The sequence below is a fragment of the Rhinichthys klamathensis genome, unplaced genomic scaffold (genome assembly GCF_029890125.1).
Source record: "Rhinichthys klamathensis goyatoka isolate OS25496 unplaced genomic scaffold, OSU_Roscu_1.1 h1tg000554l_1, whole genome shotgun sequence".
Classification (NCBI taxonomy): Eukaryota; Metazoa; Chordata; class Actinopteri; order Cypriniformes; family Leuciscidae; genus Rhinichthys; species Rhinichthys klamathensis.
Window position 1 is genome coordinate 1,816,847 of NW_026607023.1, and position 15,763 is coordinate 1,832,609.

General features: G+C 36.6%; 1 protein-coding gene across 5 annotated transcripts in view; it reads right to left on the minus strand.

The window, feature by feature from the left end:
- The window catches only part of LOC130073607 (rho GTPase-activating protein 26-like), a 121,232-nt gene that overhangs the window by 57,048 nt on the left and 48,421 nt on the right, over positions 1 to 15,763 (minus strand). For all 5 annotated transcript variants that reach the window (XM_056239124.1, XM_056239121.1, XM_056239123.1 and 2 more), the window contains exons 2-10: positions 14,887 to 14,982; positions 11,047 to 11,108; positions 8,926 to 8,997; positions 7,863 to 7,964; positions 7,600 to 7,710; positions 7,085 to 7,189; positions 4,572 to 4,701; positions 2,860 to 2,960; positions 508 to 602 (exon numbers count right to left, since the gene is read on the minus strand). In XM_056239124.1, the coding sequence (XP_056095099.1) occupies positions 508 to 602; positions 2,860 to 2,960; positions 4,572 to 4,701; positions 7,085 to 7,189; positions 7,600 to 7,710; positions 7,863 to 7,964; positions 8,926 to 8,997; positions 11,047 to 11,108; positions 14,887 to 14,982 (874 nt within the window). The remainder of the gene's footprint in view (positions 1 to 507; positions 603 to 2,859; positions 2,961 to 4,571; positions 4,702 to 7,084; positions 7,190 to 7,599; positions 7,711 to 7,862; positions 7,965 to 8,925; positions 8,998 to 11,046; positions 11,109 to 14,886; positions 14,983 to 15,763) is intronic.

A 15,763-nucleotide genomic window follows, 5' to 3' on the forward strand; every position in this document is an offset into this window, starting at 1 on the left:
TCTGAAATATTTTGAATTTGAACTGCATTACCCATTTCAACCGCTAGCTGTCAATATTACATACTGTGCCTTTAAACGCAAATATAACAAGGTATATACTTGAATCTTAGTGGGGAAAGAAAAACTGATTTAATTCAAGATATATATTCTGTGGAAATACAATTTTGCTGGAAAACAAGATATATATTTTTGCAATGTGCAAAGCGGGCTATTACCTAACAGTCCAACATTGCATCACCATTCTGAGGAGGGCTGAGGACATTTTGGCCTAAAGTATAAAGTAATCGCCTGCTTTCTCCTACCCTCAACCCATGAGATGGCCACTTTACCTCTGCATTCCTAGTTACTGCAACAGTTATGACAGGTTGAAGCTATCTGCAGTGTACTCTTTTTATGCCTGGCAGACCTAGTTAAAATCTCCACCCCCTTTCCTGAGCAGCAGCCAGGAAGTGTGACTCCCGCTGGATGTTATGTGGACTAAAGCGCCATCTGGTGGCGGGAACTCACCGGTCCACGGCTTCAATGTCAAAGCAGAACCTCTTCTCAATGGAGTCCGTTTTCCTTCTGGTGCAAGATTTGAGCGTAAAGCTTTCCTCATCTCCCTGAACGAGAAACACAAGGTTGAATATAGGCACCAAATTCTCACTATTTGACTGATTTTTACGTGAGCCTGGACAGCTGACAGGAAAATATGACCAGATGTTCTATATTTACAGACTACACTGTCATCACATAAATGATTATATAAATGTATGATAAAGTGTCAGGTTACTCCATATCTTCTTGCAAAGTCTGGCCAAGGAATGGGTGTTCAAATGCGGTCAGCTATTTTTATTCCAACACTTCACAACTCCTTTACCGACTAACAACACATTACACACATGCCTCTGGAGTTCATTACCAGAGCGCTGGCGTTCTCTTTATTTCAGTGACCTCTCCACTTACAGTCTAATTGTTTCTATCAACCCACTCTACTGAGTGACTTCTCTCTAGTTTTCTGTCTCTCTTATCATACCAGAAAAGGTGATAAGGTAAAGCTAGCGTTAACGATTGCAGACTAAACAAACTGAGCTCATGTTAGCACTCATCGGAAACTAAAAATGACAAATGGGACACTCTGCAGTCTAGTCTACAATAAGTGTGCAAGACTTTAAGTGCAAAATTAGGGATAAAGGCATGTGTTAAGGAATATTCTAGGTTATTTAATAATGTTTCCTATTATTAGAATTTGAACCCTTAACCAGAAGTATTTCATTTTGGTCCATAATTCAACCACACCGTTTGTGCTATAAACATGAATTATCATATTGTGTGCTTTGTTGAGGTGCAGTGAGCTATCACTACTGGAATTGATAACACTTACAATTTTTATTACGAAAATACTTGACTTGGACCAGTAAGCAGCCAATGAACACCCTAGCAACTCCCTAGTAACCACCTTAGCAAAACCTCTGCTTATCAAGCTTTGTCTGTGTAAAGTTATATTTTTAACTCATCACATTGCATGTTTAATTCAATGTTTTGTTTTGTTTTTTTTTGGTGCCAGATTTGACTTCTCTTCTAAAACTAATTTTTCATTAATATTATCAATATATAGCTCACTAAAATATCATGCCAAATATGTTGAAGATGAGCGGACAGGCAGTCGACTGGTTTCGCAGATGTGAAACATTAGGTTTAAAAAACTAGAAAAAATGACTGGAATGTATATGAATATTTAATGTACATCAATTACAAATTCAATCTTTTAATTCTATTTAGAATTGGTGTTTGTGTGAAGCGGCTACACACGCTTCTGTAATCTATAATGAATTTGAACTGTATTGAACTGAGACTGCAAACATTATTCTAATTCAAATTTGATTTTCAATGACTCACTCATTAATACTTCACTTGTTTCATTACTGGATGAATCATTTTTTTATGAATCTTTTGAATAAATGATTCAATGACAAATACATTTTTTTTACAGTCACTTGTCAAGATATTTTCAGAAGGTGAGTCACTCTATTTTAATCTCTACTGTAGACATCAGTGTTTATATCCAATCTATAAACGTTTATCCCAGTACTTCTGTAAACATTTTAATTATTTTAACACAGCTGTCGTTTAGGAATGAGATCAGGTGGGTGATCGAATCGAGGTCATTATGTATTAACGATTAATCGTGCAGCTATACGTGTTGGACTCATGGAACTCCTCTGTTGTTGAATTGTTTAAAATTGAAATTCGGTAAATTGCTCTTCCTGCCATTCCACTTGAAACTCCAGTGGGTGACAGCAATTCAAATTCCAACTCAAGAATCGAAAGCAATTTTTTTCATTCTGCAATTTGCCTATATTCAATTGAATGTAGGAGAATTTCGTGCATTTTTAAGGAAATATGTCAGCAATAACATAAACCATACAAATCAAGAAACAATTTGATTCTGAATTGAATTTACAATCATAATAAAACTGTTGTTCTGTTTGCTTTTCTCTTGCGGTTGGCAGGCTTGTGTATTTAGTTTGGTTGTAAGTGGTCGGAATGTAATCAGGACGCATGCAGTCCCTTGTGTGAGATTCGTGCTATTGACCCTGTGTGTGTGTGTGTGTGTGGCTGTGGAGAGTGGGACGGGCACAGAGCCAGGTGCATACATTAGTGCCAGCTCAACCATGCGACACACAGCTTTCTGTGCAGGATAAGAGTCGTGTCAGTGCCAGCATGGGGAACAAGCACGTGGCCAGTGCCAGAATACACTCTCCATTCCAAAGGTTGCACATGCTGCTGAGTGAAAGGGTGCGAGGGAGTTTGTACGTGAGAGAGTGTGTGTGCGTGTGTGTGTGAGAGAGAGAGAGAGAGAGAGAGAGAGAAACCTACATTTTTGCCCCCAGACTTCTGATCGAACAGCATCAAGGTCATGCGTTTGGGCTCTCGGTGATAGGAGCAGTAGTACTTCACCCATGTGGACACGAAGGGACCTGATTTGGTACAAAGCAGCGAGCCACATGAGAAAAAGACAGTTAGACCACAAGATACAGATCACAAAGCTCTCCTTCCAAGAGTATTAAGTATGAAATAATACAATTTAAGAATTTAGAGGCAAATAAAATAAAATATCAGAGAGTAATATTTAATCAAAATAGACTGATATTAAGATATCTGGACAAAAAAAAAGTAGTGTAACAAGTCTCCAGGTCATTTTGGCCCACAAGGAGATGTCCCCACTGCTTTTGTTGTTGTCCAGATATCTTAATACCAGTCTATTATTATAAAATATTACTCTTTGATATTTATGTGTGTGATTTTTATTTGATTTACCTCTAAATCCTTGAATTTTACTATTTTAATTGAAAGTATGCGTTTTACATTATTTCACAAAAAATAAAAGACATCATTCCAGTCCAATTCTAATGAATACATCATAATAAGTCTCGCATTCAGTCATTGTGTGTCTCTGCTGACCCTTTTGTGGAAAAAAATTACATTAATCTGCATTTTGTGATAATTGCCACTAGAGGGGCCTATAGGAACTCTATGGAGATTCTAAATAGAGCAAATCAACTCGAATATTAATTTACTACAATAGAAATTTCTTACTGGAAATGATATCAAAATCGGAAAACATTGATCAAAAACATACATTTACACACAAACTGACCAGCAACTGCAACTTTCAGATGCCATGTTTCTTTTTCTAGCTCAACTGTCACAGAATGGAAAGCACAGGATTGTGGGATATCTAAGGCGGTGAAGGATACATCTATGTTGCCTTCAAAAATCGATCAGATGAAGGTATCTCAGGGGACAGGAAATGGAACATTTACAAATATACTTTAGGTACACTTTAAATATTCGGACGCTGCTAAAATATCCAGAGAAGAGTGTCCCCAGGATCAGGAATTAAAACCACTGCTATAATAGAATATATTTTATGCTAATATAACCCTGATGCTAAAATAACCCTAGTGTGTTCCATTTCATGTTTAGACTGACACAAGCAAACTTCCCAAAGCACTTTATTATGTTATCCTCAAACACGACAAAGCATTACCACTCACTGCACATTTCCTTTAAACTGGCACAATGAGTGCATAAATCAATCTTATAAAATGTTGGCACAGTTATATTTATTTGTTTCAGAACATTTCAGTTGGAAACTGCCATGAACCATGCAAAAAACAAGTAATATTTTCGCAAAAATGACACCGCAGGCACATATTTTTCATGAGCCTGGGTTGCAACAAAGCTCTGTGAATAGTGAAACATCATATAATATAACAACAGTTGCCTGCAATATGAAACAACTGAATTAGAGTCTTTGATAAATACAATACATTCTTTGTTTCTGTGACAATTTTTTCAATTAACAATTTCTGTGTCCATGCAAACTTCTCTGAATGTATGGCGACCCAACATTCAGAGAAGTTTGCATTAGTATTGGGTTAGTATTGTGGGTAGTGTAGTTGATTAGTAATTGAAAATTAAACTTAATGAAAAATAAAATCACACTAACTTCTACAGAGGCCACAAGTCAGTGTGATCAGTTGTGTCTTAGAAACAAGAGAGAAGCTCCACACTTTTCAACTTACGTTTCTCCTGCACAAACAGATATCCCTGCATTGTGTGCGGACTGATGCTCTTGTGTTCGTGTGGGTTTTCCTTCATCTTCTTCATCAAACATTCCACCTCTGAACGTGTACTCGCAAACCGGTTCCGAGTCTGAAAGACCACAAAGACAATCCAAAAATAAAAACTCTTACATTAAACTACTCTTCTGCTTAAATATAACACATATCTGACCAGGCTCATTGTGAAGTGGCCAGTTTTATCATAGTTGTAATTTATATTTTGGCAAAAGGACATTGACTGCTCCCATCAGGGGTCAGGGGTCATGTTGATCCTGTCCAGTGAACATACACTCATCCTTAATGGACTTAACAGAACATGACATGGTGATGATTCTCATTTGCAAATTATTAAAGGTTATGGTTCACCCAAAAAAGAAAAATCCATCATTAATTACTCACCCCCCATGTTGCTCCAAACCCATAAGACTTCCGTTCATCTTCGGAACACAAATTAAGATCTGAGAGCTTTCTGTCCCTCCATTGATACCAACTAACACTTTGATACTCCAAAAGGTTTTAAGGAGATTGTAAAACTATTCCATATGAATTGAGTGTTTTAGTCCAAATTTTCTGAAGAGACTCGATCGCTTTATATGATGGACAGATTTAATTTATGCTTTTATCACATTTAAACATTGATCAGCGAACATAAACAGAAACTCAACCGAACCTGCTTAACGCACGAGAATGAACCTCTTTCTAAAGCTCAGACGTGCTGCGTAACACGAGAATGAACCTCTTTCTAAAGCTCAGACGTGCTGCGTAACACATGAGAATGAACCTCATTGGTTCTTGCTGAAGCTTAAACGTGCTGTGTAACACGAGAATGAACCTCATTGGTTCTTGCTGAAGCTTAAACGTGCTGTGTAACACGAGAATGAATCTCATTGGTTCTTGCTGAAGCTTAAACGTGCTGTGTAACACGAGAATGAACCTCATTGGTTCTTGCTGAAGCTTAAACGTGCTGCGTAACACGAGAATGAATCTCATTGGTTCTTGCAGAAGCTAAAACGTGCTGCGTAACACGAGAATGAACCTCATTGGTTCTTACAGAAGCTCAAACGTGCTGCGTAACACGAGAATGAACCTCATTGGTTCTTACAGAAGCTCAAACGTGCTGCGTAACACGAGAATGAACCTCATTGGTTCTTGCTGAAGCTCAAACGTGCTGCGTAACACGAGAATGAACCTCATTGGTTCTTACAGAAGCTCAAACGTGCTGCGTAACACGAGAATGAACCTCATTGGTTCTTACAGAAGCTCAAACGTGCTGCGTAACACAAGAATGAACCTCATTGGTTCTTGCTGAAGCTTAAACGTGCTGTGTAACACGAGAATGAACCTCATTGGTTCTTGCTGAAGCTTAAACGTGCTGTGTAACACGAGAATGAACCTCATTGGTTCTTGCTGAAGCTTAAACGTGCTGTGTAACACGAGAATGAATCTCATTGGTTCTTGCAGAAGCTAAAACGTGCTGTGTAACACGAGAATGAACCTCATTGGTTCTTGTAGAAGCTCAAACATTCTGCGTAACACGAGAATGAATCTCATTGGTTCTTGCAGAAGCTAAAACGTGCTGCGTAACACGAGAATGAATCTCATTGGTTCTTGCAGAAGCTCAAACATTCTGCGTAACACGAGAATGAATCTCATTGGTTCTTGCAGAAGCTAAAACGTGCTGCGTAACACGAGAATGAATCTCATTGGTTCTTGCAGAAGCTCAAACGTGCTGCGTAACACGAGAATGAACCTCATTGGTTCTTGCTGAAGCTCAAACGTGCTGCGTAACACGAGAATGAACCTCATTGGTTCTTGCTGAAGCTCAAACGTGCTGCGTAACACGAGAATGAACCTCATTGGTTCTTGCAGAAGCTCAAACGTGCTGCGTAACACGAGAATGAACCTCATTGGTTCTTGCAGAAGCTCAAACGTGCTGCGTAACACGAGAATGAACCTCATTGGTTCTTGCAGAAGCTCAAACGTGCTGCGTAACACGAGAATGAATCTCATTGGTTCTTGCAGAAGCACAAACGTGCTGCGTAACACGAGAATGAGCCTCATTGGTTCTCACATGTCAAGCAAACATGCTTGAGCTTCCGTTAACCACAACTGATGTGAGAGGTGATCAATGTTTATATGTGAATAAAAGCCTAAATTCAATCTGTTCAAATGTTGAAAATGTTTACTAAACCGCTCAATTCATATGGATAAGTTTTACGATCTCGTTATGAACTTTTTGAAGCGTCAAAGTGGTAGATGCGTAGCTGTCAATGGAGGGATGGAAATCTCTCAGATTTCATTAAAAATATCTTCATTTGTGTTCCGAGAGATGAAAGAAAATCTTACGGGTTTGGTACGACATGAGGGTGAGTAATTAATGACAGAATTTTAATGCTATAAACTGAACTAACTCTGCTTTTTTAAAATGTGTAATATCAACATCTGTGAGGGTCTGTTGTAAGAAATGGACTCACATTTTGAATGCTGATAGTGAGGTCTGTCTTGAAATGGTTGAAGTCTTTGGCCAGTTCGTACCCATGATGATAATATGTAAATAGACCCTGTAGAAAAGCCAGCAACTACACACAACAACAAAGAGGAAAGCAGCTGTCGTGAACAGGAAATACAATTTAATTTAAATATGTATAATTGCAATCATATTTAATAATTTAATTTCAGTCAAAATTATAAGAGCTTTACTAACAAAAAAGTACCAGACTGTACCATCCCAGCAAACACTGGTCCGACGGCAACGTCGTGTCCCTGGCCAAAAATAGTCGCGGTAGGACGGCATAAATCGGTAAAAAGATGTAACACAGAACAGATAACGTCAAAGACGTCCGTTCAACTTTCACTTTGGAACTTTTCTCCAACCGTGACGTGTCGGGGGGACGTCTTTTCAACGGTCATTAAACGTCCAAATGTTTGCTGGGATGGGATACCATGTATTTTTGAAGAACCACTGCAATAAAATGAGATGAGGTTTTACCGGCTCCACAAACTCGAACATTTTCCTTTCCTGAACTTCCTGCACTTTGAAGACATATTCCAGTGAGACCTCATAGAAGTGCTGCCTCACGTGGTCCACCTGGTTGTCCGCCTGTGGGGAAATGTGTTTAGGAAATCAGACAGAATACACAACTGAACAAATCCACATGAAATCAAATTGGGGGTTTGTGGCTTTTGGTCCCTTAACCGCATGCAAAACGGTCATTTCAGTATACATAGATTGGCACTGAGAGCAGAACATACTTCATGAAGGTGTGCTTCCTTCTTCTTGGCGGACAGGCTGAGATGTTTCTCCAACACTGTACAATACTTCTCTGTCTCTTTATCATATTTCTTTTTGGCCTCCTATGGGATAAAAATGCAAACTCTTGAGTCAACTCAAACAGACAACAGCTGTAAAGTTAGTCTATATGAGGCGACTTGCATGTATGTAGTGTATGTGTACATGTAAAATATAGTTTTATACAAAATGAATGAAATAAAAGACCACTAAAGAGTGCTTAAAGAGAGTAATTTCACGACTAAATGTTTTGAAAAATGTGCACTCTTTAGTAGTATGAAATAAAAAAGGTTTACTTAAAGTACATTTTAAATTATTGTTTTAATACTCATGCTTTTGTCACTGATGAGCGTGTTGTAAATCCACAAGAGAGATGTGTGACAGAATGAACGATGAAATAGTCTTTAATAAACACAACGAGCGTAAAACACTACACATAAACCATTAAAGCGGAACACGAAACGGAGAAAACTGAAGGCTTAAATAAACAGAGGGAATGATAAACAGAACAAGAAACAGGTGTGAAACTCATCAGAAACCATGACAACTAATGATGAACTAGATTAGAAACACAGGCAAAACAGTGACAGAAATAAACCAATTTGCCTACTTATACTATGCCCTAAATGCATTCCATTTGTATTCTGATAAATGTACTTTCAACACAGTTTGGCATTCAATTTTAATGTTTTTAATGCACAGCCTGTTAAATGTATCAAATTAAGCAGATTAATACAATTAATTGTATTAATTGTATCTTATTTTCATCATGAACACCATAATAAGTGCTTACACAACATAACCAACAGATGGCAGTGCTGTTTAAAACGTTAAGGCAGTTTCTTAGAAACACTATGATCTGTATTTGCTCGGCCCACAAGGAATCTCCACGCGTTGACTCTGTAACATTAAACATAAGTGACACATTTGCCTTTGAACAGGGTACTTCTTCAACGGCATTGCTAACTAAACTGTTACGTGATGAGTTCAGCAACACAATAAAGTGGTTTGAACTTCTACTCTCACCTTTGCAGCTGCGATCTGCTCCTTCCTAAAGCGCTCCAGCGGCAAGATCAACACATCATTGGCATTTTCAATCTGAAGAGACACAAGTCGCAGAGTTCCTTTCATTACTTACATCCAAAACTGACATTTCAGTCAACATTTACTCACCAGCATGACATGTGCCAGGCCTGAAAATGCACACTCAATCATTTTCTTCAGTGAAAGCACAGTTATTATATGGCCATATAGTTTGTCTTAGTAATTAATTTTAATCAATTGCTTGTTTTGTTTTTAATAACGATTTTTTTTTTAATAATTTAAGGCCACAAGACCACTAGTCCACATGAAGTGTGCCATGCACATTCACTCCTGTACAATAGAGGGCGCAGCTAAAACAAACCTTTCAGATGTGCTGCCATTCTGGACCACAGAAGAATATGATGCAGAAATTGCAAATATGATGTTTTCCTAGTCATTTTTGCTTATTCGTATGGTTGAATTAGATCATCAAGAGTCAGCAGCAAAGACATTGGTTAATAAAGTGAGATTAAATACATAACATATTTGTGTAATTTAACATATTTAATTGTTGCAGGTTTGCGTAATAATCTGAATTTGACTGTTTTTATTTATGTTGAGGAATAGGCTACTGAATCTCTTTTTGCACCTTTACTTCAGCTTGCTCTCACCATGGTCAAGTAGAGGGTGTCAGGCAATTCATGAGAAAACAAATGAACTTGTGTTAGTTATGTGAAAAAGTAACAGATCTTTTTTTATAAATTTAAAAGTGCGTGACCAGTTCTGGGTAGTAATTGATTACATGTAATCTGGATTACATAATCAGATTCCAAAAAATAAGCACTTGTAATTAGATTATATTTTTTTAAATACTCGTAATCAGACATAAATTTACATTTTTTTTTTCACACAATGGCAGTAAACCATTTATCATTTATTTGATTCTCCTTAATTGAATGAATGAATGAATGAATGAATGAATGAATGAATGAATGAATGAATGAATGAATGAATGAATGAATGAATGAATGAATGAATGAATGAATGAATGAATGAATGAATGAATGAATTAGTTAAATGAATTTGATTCTCAGTATTTTCTCAGCATTGCAACATTGCATATCCGATCAACTCCTGATGAACACGTTGATATTATTTGAATTATCAGTAGGTCATTTAACCTCCGCTATGTCTTTGGAAGGCTTTTGTCTTTAAAACACTTTTTAAATTATTTTATAGTTATATATTTTAATTGAAATTTTGTATGATTTATTTAATTATTAGCTTTTCATTAAACTCCCTGGTGTTCCTTCACAAACCCCATTTTGGGAAGCCCTGACTTAAAGGGATAGTTCACCCAAAAATGAAGGCCTTTATTAACCCCCAGAGCCGTGAGGAGCACTTTTATCATGGATGGATGCGCTTTGATGGACTTCCAAAGACATACAGCCTTTCACTGCCATAATAAAGCTTGGAAGTGCCAAGACATTTTTAATATAACTCCGATTGTATTCGTCTGAAAGAAGAATGTCATATACAGCTAGGATGGCTTCAGGGTGAGTAAATCATGGGCTAATTTTCATTTTTGGGTGAACTATCCCTTTAATGTTTAATGCACTTCATGATATATATTGATACCGGATATATACTGTATGATGGTGTAAGCACGCATCAGCAAGTTGCATCAAGTTGCAACTTTGCTTGGAAACTGTGAACCACCTGCAGTTACACAGTATCTAACAAGTGTGAAAAAACAAAATCACATCCATAAGCTCACAAAGCCTAACCCTACCTACAATGTGACAGTTAGCACGGTACAAAGTAGCTGTTTATCTCCTTCATGTCAGATTTTGTCAGTAGCACCATGGTATAAATGCTATGGCAGAATCTCTCTCTCTCTCTCTCTCTCTCTCTCTCTCTCTCTCTCTCTCTCTCTCTCTCTCTCTCTCTCTCTCTCTCTCTCTCTCTCTATATATATATATATATATATATATCGTCATACTGTCCAATGGAACTGGTTTGGAACGACATGAGGTTAATTTTTGAATGAACTATTCCTTTAAAATATTAGTGATAAGCATAATGAAAATGAAGCTGATGATGATGATGAAGAAACCAGCTCACCATTCGTGTCCTCTCATCTTCCAGGTTCTGTAAGACTCCAGCAAACTCCTGTAGTGATTTAGCTTTGAAAGAAAAAATATGAGACTGGTGACCACACACACACACACACACACACAACATCTTAGCCATACTACGTTAATTGGCATCTTCAGTAAGTCAGACATTTGTCATTTTATAATTTACCACAGAAACCAGGACAGCAGGTTTGTGTTCAACAAGCATAATATGTCCGTGTGACAACCATGAGAAGGTGACAACACAGATCTACCATGTGTTTAGTGCTCTTACAAAATACCAGTGGCCAAATAATACCAACATTTCTGAAAAGACTGTGTTTAACCCTCTGGGGACCAGAGTGTTTTTGGGGCCCTTGGGATGTTTTGACATGCACTGACATTTGTGCTTTTTTCAGTTATTTATAAACATGTTAATGGCAAAGGTGTAAATTCACTCTATATAGCACAAACTTGGCTACCATGAGATCTGAGCAACATGTATGTACATGTTTGTATTTTTAATTGAATAATGTTTATGCGTGGTTATTGAAAAAAATAAAAATGAAAGTTGCTGAAATAAGACCACAAAACACATATTGATAATTTCTTCACAAGACTTTTGAAAATTGTATCACATAGCCTAGAATATTTGCTCCAAAACTATGTGAGAATCATCCTGACTACTCATTCAGATAAGTCAATAAAGTATTTGACATTTTTAATGACGTGTTTTGTTTGAGAAAGCTTTATGCAGGAGGCGTGATCTCTCATTAATATGTATGGCATTCCACACCTGAGAAAGACAAAGACCCTCCCCTCATGGCCCTATTAGGTGCTAACAGGCCATATCATTACAGGAGCCTTGCACAAAGAATGAGGAGATTTAAAAAAGAATGGCTTTTAGATTGTTTGGATTTATATAAGGAAAATACAGGGTGCATACGTCTGGACACTTCTATCACACACCCTTCACCATATAGACATGGTTTTATTTCAGTTCAAAGTTCAAAGTTAGAGTTGGAAACATCTTGAAAAGAAAATTGTCTTTCTCCATAAATGTCTTAGTTTGATCATACATATTTCAAAGTTGAGGATTCATTATTTTGATATAGCTTGAACAAACACTATAACATCTTAGTTGATTAGTTTATTGACAAAACATACTATATATTTAACATATGAGCAGAAACTCCTAACAAAAGCTTATTTGATGTCTATTTTAGAGTAAAAACTTTATCCAAAACGAGTCAACGAAATGTTGTCTGTTATTTAGTCTGTAACAGTGCATGTCTGTGCGTTCATTCATTCATTCATTCATTCATTCATTCACACACACACACACACACACACAAACATGATTCACATTTAACAGTATGCTATTTTTCCGTTTACAGACACTACGTTATTCTATATCGCGATTAGAACAAAGCACTTGCAAAAAACACTTACTTCTCAGCTGAATCTGTTCATCCTCGAAGTGAAAATAAACCCAGTGGTAAATGTCCCAGGATTGTTCCTCATATAGCCGCGCAAGACGACAGTAGATTAATCTGACTAAAAAATAATGTGTGTTTTCAGAGTTTATGGGCGTAACGTGTCTCAATGTGTTGCTTCACATATTTGCGTTTGAATAGCGCGTGCTCTCCGTGGGCGTGTCACATTACCAGGGATAATCAGCTGAGAGAACGATAATGAGACGGGCTGACACGTCTCTCTTTTTATATAGATGACATAAACGGAGAATAATAATTTTAGTTTTGAATCGGATCATTTAAAAGTACAAACTCAAATGATTTAAAAGATATATTGCTTATGGCTGGGTGAATAGTATTAGCTGAGTTGTGTTGAAGATTAGAGACGTGCTCCAGAAAAAAAGTTCACGGTGACCGAGAGGCAGAACGCACACCCTGTTTATTTTCTTTATTTTACAAAAGCACAATATTTTATTTCGATTATATGTGGGCACATAAAAAAGTAGACATTTAACAGATTATTTTCTCATATTTCTTAACTCTATATGAACAGAAATGATGGTAGTACTTTAAGTCTATTTTTCTGCTATGTGAAAAAAAACAAGCAAAACGCGCCGGCGCGTTTCTGGTCCCCAGAGGGTTAACACTAGAAAAACAAAGGACAAAAAAAAAAAAAAAAAAAAAATGTCCCTGAAATTAACCAAATGTTTGTATCTGTGCCTATGGTAAAATTAAATAAATAAATAAATAATAATAATAATAAATACAACTAGATTCTGTTATTTTTCTGAAAAAAATGTAAGGTACTTGCCCATGCAAAACATAATGCTTAAGTACTTATTACAAATATATATATACTTTCAAATAAGTTTAATCGTGAACTGAATGTAATGTTTTCAGAAACTTGCAAAATGCTTGTCATTTGCATTTTAATGAAATTGTATCGTTTACATTTGCAATTAGTTGCTTTTTAACCCACTTAAGAAGGATTTAAGTACATCTTTTAAAGTGTACAGCCGAATGTACAGACATTTATGGTCAAATCAAATATACTTAATGTGATGTATCTAAATATATTGTAATTACACATTTATAATGATGACATAGCAATTTAGCACATGTAAAATCTATTAACTATAAATGTAATATCAAATAACACGCTACAGTTAAAATCATACTCAGCTACTGTGCTTTAGTATGTTAGTCCAGACATCAAAATAAGTGTACTTCTTTAAAACATACAACAGATTATTTGAACATAATGATTTAAAATGTACTTTAAAGTCAAACTTTTAATATGAAACAGATTTGAAGTACACTAAAGTGCACTTCTTTTTCACACAAGGGCTGGACTGTTGCCAGGGCGTTGCTAAGGTTTTAGGGTGGTATTTGCATGATGCTATACTAAGTCAAAAAAAGAAAGAAAAAATGTTGGTCCCTAGATACTGATTAGGTCCTTACTTTAGTGCAAGTCTGGTTGATTTTTCTTTTCTTTTCTTTTTTTTTTTTGCCTGTTTTATTGCCCACCAGGCAAAAACATCAAATTGTTATAAAACTAGTAAAACACCTTGCAGCAAACATGTATGTCTAACTATGTGCAGTCGTAATAATGATGCTTGCCTTTCATTGCTTGGCACTAGAACATCGAAACTAAAGCAGCTAACTCATCAAATCTCTCAAGATACTCAACCTCAGACATGCACTGGATGCATTTACTAAGAAAACTCCAGAGTCCAGATATAATAAAGTGGGCTCTGCTGTGGCCTATGGTTTTAATGTTCAACTTGTCAACAGAAAGTAAGAGACTGCAAGGCTGCAATTGAAGATGAGATCAGAAGAAAGGCAAGTCCATACTTGTTCCTTCTTCAGATTCAGCCAAGCAGGATTTCAGCAAGTTTCCATGTAAGGTGCCAGGACTTACAAAAAGCCACAAAAATTCCCACAGGTTCCAACACTTAAGTCTTTGATGCCACACCGTCAAGTGAAATTATGGCAAATACATAAAAGTTGAGCTTAGTTTAATCGGGGCTCAATTAAATGGCGCTCAGTAAAATCTGTCTATTTGAGTTAAAAGCTTGTAATGAATATATTGTGTAAGAACTGGAGTGGAATCAGATGGCCATGGATCAATTTGTACTCAACCGATTCCCTTTAGAGAAACAATGATGAAGCTGGTGCTTTTAGGGTTGAGTTCATAGATCACATATGCTTTCGACAAATGTTCTATGTATAATAGCATACAGTACATTGAACAAAGTTTTGGGGTTTAATGCTGATAATACTTCATGCTGAAGTTAAAGCTGTTTTTTTTTCTTCTTCATTACACTGACCTTAACAACAAACATTCAGAAGAAGCAATGTTGTGATCTTACCAATACATATCTCATCATCTGTTTCTGCATCACCAATGCACTGGAATTTAAACTCGTTCAGCGACTCTGCAAACTTTCTCTTTGCTGTGGACAGATCTGCAAAAGATGTGATTAAGAGATGTGTTAAAAGAATACGAGACGAGAATAACACAGGGTGACAAAACCACAAATTGTGAGTCAGAAACCGAGAGACATGTACTTGACTTTGGAAACTTTGAGCTGCCTGGGTCTTTCAAGACTGACAAAGTCAGTGAGAGTTCTGTGAGGGAATCAGAAAGAGAGACTACAAGGGGGAAATGTCCAAGAAAGAAAGCTAAGAAGAGACAGAATGAGCCCAAAAAGACCCTAAAAATAAATACTGTTTGTCATGGAATGAGAATTTGGCTGCTCAGATCAGCTTAGAAATCGAAGACAGGCCCCTTGGTTTTAGATTGTCATAACTGTGGAAAAAAATCCTCTTCAAAATAGCAAACAAAAGAAAAACTTGCACGCAAATGAGTCGAGCTAGATGTCAACCTCTGTAGCACTTTTTAGTTATCATTTGAGGTAAATCGCATATACTTTAACAATAATTCATTACATTTGGTTATCTATTTTGGAAATTGCAAACCAGTTTTATAGAATCAATTATCTATAGAAATCTATAGATGTTCCAAATGAATGATTAATCATTAAGATCACTTGGATTAAATGATAGACAAATGTATTAAACTGCTGTCGGATGCATAGACCGCTAAGACTCTTACAAGTTAGACATAAAAATGTTTTTTTTTAAGAGCGTTCATAACTTTTAATCAGTTACATAAGAACGTAGATTGGCCTTATCTGATACCGAAAAGTAAGACTGGTTTCCCCTTGTCTAACTGTGAGTGAGTCA